We start from the raw sequence: 8,215 nt of genomic DNA on the forward strand, positions 1-8,215 counted from the left end.
AGATTATATTTGCAAATGATCCTACAGATAAAAGACTAGTATCCAAGATCTACAAAGAACTTCTCAAACTCAATACACAAGAAACAAATAAACAAATCAAAAAATGGGCAGAAGATATGAACAGACACTTTTCCAATGAAGACATACAAATGGCTAACAGACACATGAAAAAATGTTCAAAATCATTAGCCATCAGGGAAATTCAAATCAAAACCACACCGAGGTACCATATTACATCAGTTAGAATGGCAAAAATGGATAAGGCAGGAAAAAACAAATGTTGGAGAGGATGTGGAGAAAGGGGATCCCTCCTACATTGTTGGTGGGAATGCAAGTTGGTACAGCCACTTTGGAAAACAGTGTGGGCGTTCCTTAAAAAGTTAAAAATTGAGCTGCCCTAAGATCCAGCAATTGCACTACTGGGTATTTACCCCAAAGATACAGACGTAGTGAAGAGAAGGGCCATATGCACCCCAATGTTCATAGCAGCATTGTCCACAATAGCTAAATCGTGGAAGGAGCTGAGATGCCCTTCAACAGATAACTGGATTAAGATGTGGTCCATGTGTACAATGGTATATTATTCAGCCATCAAAAAGAACGATTTCTCAATATTTGCTGCAACATGGACGGAACTGGAGGAGATAATGCTAAGCGAAATAAGTCAAGCAGAGAAAGACAATTATCATAAGGTTTCACTCATTTATGGAACATAAGAATTAGGAAGATCGGTAGGAGAAGAAAGGGAAGAAGAAAGGGGGGGTAAACAGAAGGGGGAATGAAGCATGAGAGACTATGGACTCTGAGAAACAAACTGAGGGCTTCAGAGGGAAGGGGTTTGGGGGAATGGGATAGACCGGTGATGGGTAGTAAGGAGGGCACGTATTGCATAGTGCACTGGGTGTGATACGCAAGTAATGAATAATGGAACTTTACATCAAAAACTAGGGATGTACTGTATGGTGACTAACATAATATGATAAAAAATATTATTTAAAAAATTTTTAAAAAGGACTAAAATGATAAAAAAAACTTTTGATATGTAACTATCAATCATATATTTAGATGAATAGAAAAAATGACATGACCTACTAAATCAAATTTTGAGGGACAAAGGGGATGCAATAATGGATACTGGGAAGTGGTCTGAAAGTGGTCTGGAAATTAAATACATTTAAATACAGAATAGAACCAGTATAGACACATATATTTTTTAAAAGATTTTATTTATTTATTTGACAGAGAGAGACAGCCAGAGAGGGATCACAAGCAAGGGGAGTGGGAGAGGGAAAAGCAGGCTTCCTGCCAAGCTGGGAGCCCGATGCGGGGGGATCCCAGGACCTTGGGATCATGACCTGACTTGAAGGCAGACATTTCACAGATGAGCCTCCCACGCTCCCCTACAGACATATATTTTAACATAATCTCTATGAGAAGGCATCTCTCTGATTTAATTTTCATAAAATTTCATACTGAACTGCACATGTATTAGGTGTCATTCTTTTCCCTTTCCTTGTTTCTGGAATAATATTTTCTTCACACGGTCATAGATCTGCTTGGTCCTGACTCCGTATATGACAGGGTTGAGCATTGGTGGCACGACAACATAAAGATTGGCCAGGAGTATGTGGATATAGCGGGGGACGTTATGGCCAAAGCGATGTGTCATAAAGGAAAAGAGGGCCGGTGTGTAGAAGGCAAGAATGACACAAACATGAGAACCACATGTGCTGAGGGACTTGACGCGGGCTTCACGGGAAGGAAGACGGAAAACAGCACGGAGTATCTGAACATAAGAAAGGGTAATGGCCATGATGTCAAAGACTAGATTACAAATTGCACATAAGCCATAGATGATATTGATCCTGATGCTGGCACAAGAGAGGCGAGCAAGACCCATGTGTTCACAGTAGGTGTGGGGAATGACATGATTCCCACAGAAGGGCAATCGCAAAATAAGAAATACAAATGGGATCACAAAAATAAACGCCCTCACTAACACGCCAGCACCAATCACAGAAACGGCCTTGTTGGTGAGGATGATGGTGTATCGGAGTGGGTTGCAGATGGCCACGTGGCGGTCATAAGCCATTGCCAACAGGACTGCTGACTCCATAAGTGTGAAGCTGTGAATGAAAAACATCTGCACAAGGCAGGCTTCAAAGAGGATCTCTCTGAGGTTGAACCAGAAGATCCCGAGCATCTTGGGGATGGTAGCCGTGGACAGACCCAAATCAATGGCAGCCAGCATGGCCAGGAAGTAGAACATAGGTTGGTGTAGGCTGCTCTCAGCCTGGATCACGAACAGAATCATGAAGTTCCCTATCAGTGCGATGGTGTACACAGCACAAAAGGGAAAGCCAATCCAGACGTGCAGTGCTTCCATTCCTGGGATTCCCAGCAACAAGAAGGAGGAGACGTGGAACTGGGTGTCATTGGGAAGGAACATTCTATTTGGTAATGCATAAGTCTTCCAAAATGTATGCTGACCCAATCTACAGGTCACCAGAGAGTCTCTGTACTGCTGGAGACCTAAAGATAATAAAGGACATGTAATTAGCCATTTTTTCTCATTATTACAATCATCACCAACAGAACCTCCTTCAGTTCTGACCAACTTAGGATTCTGCTAGTTTCTAGATACAGCGATGCAAATTAATTCCAGTTGATTGACAACACTCAGGGGTTAGCGCACAGGATGAAAAATAAATATTAAAAATTACTTTAAATTGTTGAATTGGTCCATCTCTTAGTGTTTAGTAATTATTATTACAAAATATGATTGGGAATAATAGTGAAAACAGCAACATCAAATACCAATTATTAAGGCGCTATTTTTTTATTTTCATTTTTTAAGAGTTTATTTATTTATTTGACAGGCAGAAAGACAGAGAGCACAAGCAGTAGAAACAGCAGGCAGATGGAGAAGGAGAAGCAGGCTCCCGGTTGAGCAAGGAGCCGGATGTGGGCCTGGGTCCCAGGACCCTGGGATCATGAACTGAGCTGAAGACAGATGCTTAACCAGCTGAATCACCCAGGCACCCTGAGGTGCTGCTATTTTTTACAAGGTTTGTTGTCAGGCTCTGTGCAAAAATCATCTCCAATATTTAAATAAAAAAGCTCTTCAAGAAGAACATTAATTTTGCTTATTTTACATATAACTTATCTAATGATCCAAGAGTTTAAGTAGTTTACCAGAAGTTTAAAATGCTTTCAATGGAAGGTCTGGGAAATTAAGTTAGGGAGGAAAGTGCAAATAGAAATAAGGGAAAAGATTTGCTTTACCTATGTTATATATATATATATATATATATATATATATATATATATATATATATATGTACTAAGACCACACACACACACACACACACACACACACTATACTCCACACATGTACAAATACAAATACATAGATACAAACTACAAATCTTTTTTAAAACTCACAACATCCTTTTCATCCATTCGTCTGTGGAAGGGCATCTCGGCTCCTTCCAATGGAACATTACTCAGCCGTCAGAAAGGTTGATTACCCAACATTTGCTACAACATGGACGGGACTGGAGGGGATTATGCTAAGTGAAATAAGTCAAGCAGAGAAAGACAATTATCATACGGTTTCACTTATTTGTGGAACATAAGGAATAGCAGGGAGATCATTTGGAGAAGGATGAGAAAAATGAAGGGGGGATAACAGAGAGGGAGAAGGGGTATAAAAGGCAAACAACGAATCATGGAACACTCATCAAAAATGAATGATGTACTGTATGGTGACTAACATGACATGATAATAAAAAAAAGAATATGGGAATAAAATTAAAAACAATGAAAACTAAAAAAAATCCAAAAAACAACAACATCGAAAAAACCTCACAACATCCATCTGAATAAAATTTTTTAGTATTTCTTGTTTTTAGCTAAGGCAATTGTGACTTTAGGAGTTGAAAACACAGGTCAAAATGTCAATAAAAATACTAGCGAGAGAAAACAATTAGGAATATTGGATAATTAGGTGTATGATAACTCAATCATTTTCAAAGTTCCCTATGCCCTTATTATATGTCTTAATACAGCTTGTTTATAGCATTTGATAGGTGAGTATTTCCAAAATATTTACTCATTAATATGTGTAATTATTTTGTAGTAAAAAATCCCTCTTCTGGGTGCCTGGGTGGCTCAGTTGGTGAAGTGTCTGCCTTCAGCTCAGGTCATGATCCTGGAGTCCTGGAATTGAGCCCCCCTGTGCAGGGCTCCCTGCTCCATGGGAGTCTGCTTCTCCCTCTCTCTTCGCCCCTCCTCCCTGCTCCTGCGCGCTCTCTCCCCCACACACACTCTTAGATTCTACGCTGGCAATACTAATGGTGACCTAATTTTGAACACGAAAATCAGGGTATTTAATCTAGACGTTGATAGAGAGGAGAAAATACCAAGAAGAGTGTTAGACAAGGTATAGAGCAAGCAGTTGAATATGGATGGTGAACGTGAGAAGCAAAGCCAGGAGCAAGAGACACTCTGGCAGTTTCAACAGGATCAGAGGCTATTTCCATAAAGTTATATTATTACAGTGACATTGTGAATGTTTTTAAAAGGCATGACAATGGATAAGATGAATAAAATAGGATTCAGTCACGGAGGCAAGTTTTCCCATGGAAATCAGCAAGAGAAACCAGTGAACTTTTCCTTTTTTCCAGAATACACAATGCAACCATTTCTCAGTTACTGGGACGTTTACTTTAGGCACTAGCTGTAGATCGGATTGCACAGGGTAAAAATAAGCTGTCTCTGGCTTTTCTAAGACAGACAGAATGGTACTATATTCTGTGATTGCAAATAAAATGAGGGAAATTATGTCTCCCCGGTCACACAATTATATTCTGCAATTATGCAGTATTAGATACTATTAGATAAGCAGCCAGAAAGTGATATGAATACATCAAGTGGAAGACAAACATAGACACAGAACATAAAAACCTGGAGTGGAAATAGGAAATACGGAGAAAGGAACAAGATCTGATTTCTCAGCGATTTCTCTTTCTTCTGTGGACACTAAATAGTTTTTCTTAGATGACAATTAAAGAACAGATTTAGTAAAACCCCAAGGGCAACATGAATATATAAAGGTGGGAACGAATAGTAAGGATAATCTTATACCTGTTGACAAGGACTTCAGGAATTAAGAAAGTTTAAATGGGGCAAAGTTACAGTGAGATGGATGTGATAAAGGAAAGGTTACTAGCCATCTTGGTTCTTATCTGCCCAACCAAGGATATCTACAATCTTGTGCTTAAGCCGTCTTGAACTTTTACTCCTTCCCAGAGATACTGTATCCATCTGATGTTACCATAGGACTACCCGGTTATTTTCTCCTTGACTCCCTTGTCTTTGAATTGCTAAAAATATCAGTATTATGCCTGAGCTTCCCATGGAGAAAAGTGTGTAAACAGTAATGGAAAGTTCCATTGAAAATTTTTCAAAAGCATCCTGCAAGACATAATTCAGATCCATACACGGGGCGCTGGTGCCTGGATCCCCTCCGTGTTCCTACAAGATCTAAAACTAATCTGTATTACAGCATTATTACAAGTGTCACTCACGCTTACATCTCTGTATCTAATTTAAAATGCAGACCACTTACCAAATGTCCAGAGTCTATTGTATCAAGTAAATCAATATTAAAATGATGAAAATGATAATACTTAATAAATGATGGATATTAATAAAGATTAATGATTAAGAGTAAATAATTAACGGTTATAAAGAATTCCTGGGTCAGTTGTTCTTTAATCTTTTGGCTAATAGTTTCATGCTAATGTATATATTACTAATTTGTTAAATAAATATTACAGAATGTTTCTTACGTATCAGAAACTGTTCTGAGACATTTTAAAATTGAGGTCCGTGCGATCATGCATGATAAAAAATGTTATATAGAATCTGAGGCAGTGTTTATAAATATGCACGTGTAAGAGAAACAAATTTTTATAAACAAATTCATGAAACCATCCTACCAATAGTGAAAGAAACTACACCAACAGTTTAATCTGATCATGCAGTCTATTCTGAAGATTAATACCGAGTAGAAGTTCTTAAAATTGTAACACATTCTGATTCACACGTACGTACCACTTCGCAATAGCAAGATCGAATGCTTCCCTACACATGTCGACCTGGCCTCACATCCTGACATCTGTAACTGTAAAATGTGCACTGTGGCAGCATTATTGTAAGCTGCCGAAAGAGAAAAGCTATGATATTGAGCATTTCTGATTTTTTTCCCTCTCTCTGGTTTCATTTTCTCATTTTCCTTTAAAGACATTTTTTCTTCTGACCATTCATTAACTATTGGTGAAACTTAACCATCAGCCTTAGCTACTGTTATTTCTCATCCAATTTCAGCTCTATGACAATCTCATTCACACCCATTGCTTTAAGAGCTATCTTTTTTTTTTTTTTAAAGATTTTATTTATTTGACGGAAAACGAGAGAGTACAAGCAAGGGGAGCAGCAGGCAGAAGGAGAGGGAGAAGCAGAGCCCCGCTGAGCAGGGAGCCCCATGTGGGACTTGATCCCAGGACCCTGGGATCATGACTTGAGCCAAAGGCAGACGCTTAACCGATTGAGCCACCCAGGCGCCCCTTTAATAGCTATCTTTAATAATGAAGAATCCTAAATAAAAGTCCCCAACCCTCCAAATTGTATTACATTCAGATTCTCAAACCAAATTCCTTCTGGCAATTACTTTAACTTTTCTTTTGCCAAAATATTACAAATAAAATATTTCTAAAATTGAATCCTCAACCCTGCCTCTACCAAACTCCTGCTTTAACTTAATCTTACTTTCGTTATTGTCTGATCTCAGAAAATGTTGTTATCATGTAACCTATCAGAAATAGGAGCATGATCCTTTTCCTTTCTCTACCTATTAAAAATATACTCTAGATTCTATTTCTAAACATATCGTGAAAATCAGTACAGTGGTCTCCATCCTCATTGGGAGAGTTCCAGTCATCATTTTTTTGGCTGATTAAGGCAAAGTGCTTTCTACTGCTTAAGAGCGTGAGCTCCGCAGTCAGACTGATTGTGCTGAAACCCAGCTTCACAACTTATTCACTCTGTAATAAAGTATTACATATTAGCTGTGTGAGCTTGCAGAACTGTCACATCGCTATACCTCAGTTCCTTCATCTAGCAAATAGAAATAATAAGTGCAAATAAACCTTTAAAAAGTAATTCTTAATTAATTAATTAATTAATTGTTTATTTATTTATTTTAAGTACGTTCCACGCCCAGCACGGGCCCTGAACTCAGGACTCTGAGATCAAGACTTGAGCTGAGATCAAGAGTTGGACACTTCACTGATTGAGCCATCCAGGTACCCGAAACCCTTAATTTTAGAATAGATAATCCTTTTAAAACACTTTGAACCATGTTCTAATGATACCAGTTGTCCCTCATTCTTTTTTTAGCTATCGAGCAGACTGATTTTTCTAAAATGCACATTGAATGGATTCAGGCTAAAATCCATATCCTTTTACTGAAATTTTATGGGCCTTTCTGACCATGATCCTACTTACTGTCTAAGTTTCAGCCTTAGTCTTCTTTCCCACATAATTAGCCCATGCCTTTTCTTCCCGTCCCTCCCTTTCCCTTCAGATCACTCCCTGTGAAGTAAGGATGCTCTGTGAGCTGGGAGGCGGGGAAGACTCACCAGGCTGAGCACCAGGATGGAACCCTGTGTCTGTTTTGTCTCTACCGGCTCAGTTGTTATGAGGGTGCTGTGCTTTGCCTGGTTGGAGCTTTCAACAGAAAATCCCTTGAGCCAGTTTTGTAAAAAACACAAAGTCTCTGAGGATTCTAGCTTCTAATCTGGTCCCAAGTCATGAATAGAAAGCCATGACGTGTAAGGAAATGAAGGCAGGAAAAAGTCAGGCTCCTTGGTCACTTTGCAAGTTTCCATTAACCTTTGAGTTCCTTGCTGTTAGAGCGTGTGATGATCGATACAGCTCATTCTCTCAGCATCCAGATCGTCACTTTGGGGAACAGTGGAATCTGGTGTTCAAGAGCCGGGCTCTCAAGTCAGGTCACTGCTGGTCTACTCGTAGCTTTATCAATTTGCTTAGATAAGTGAAATCTGTCAGGTAATTTAACCTCAGAAGTTTGTATCCCATTTAGTTTTCAGTTGCTCCCTCTGTTTTACTGCACCAACCTACTCCTCAC

General features: G+C 39.0%; 1 protein-coding gene across 1 annotated transcript; it reads right to left on the minus strand.

Moving 5' to 3' along the window:
• Positions 1-1,495: 1,495 nt before the first annotated feature.
• Positions 1,496-2,455, minus strand: LOC125282470 (olfactory receptor 52E2). The gene has a single exon (XM_048217313.2). It carries the CDS (start codon positions 2,447-2,449, stop codon positions 1,496-1,498), a length of 954 nt encoding a protein of 317 aa, XP_048073270.2. The 5' UTR covers positions 2,450-2,455.
• Between the last annotated feature and the right edge of the window lie 5,760 nt (positions 2,456-8,215).

Source organism: Ursus arctos, unplaced genomic scaffold (assembly GCF_023065955.2).
Source record: "Ursus arctos isolate Adak ecotype North America unplaced genomic scaffold, UrsArc2.0 scaffold_22, whole genome shotgun sequence".
Taxonomy (NCBI): Eukaryota; Metazoa; Chordata; class Mammalia; order Carnivora; family Ursidae; genus Ursus; species Ursus arctos.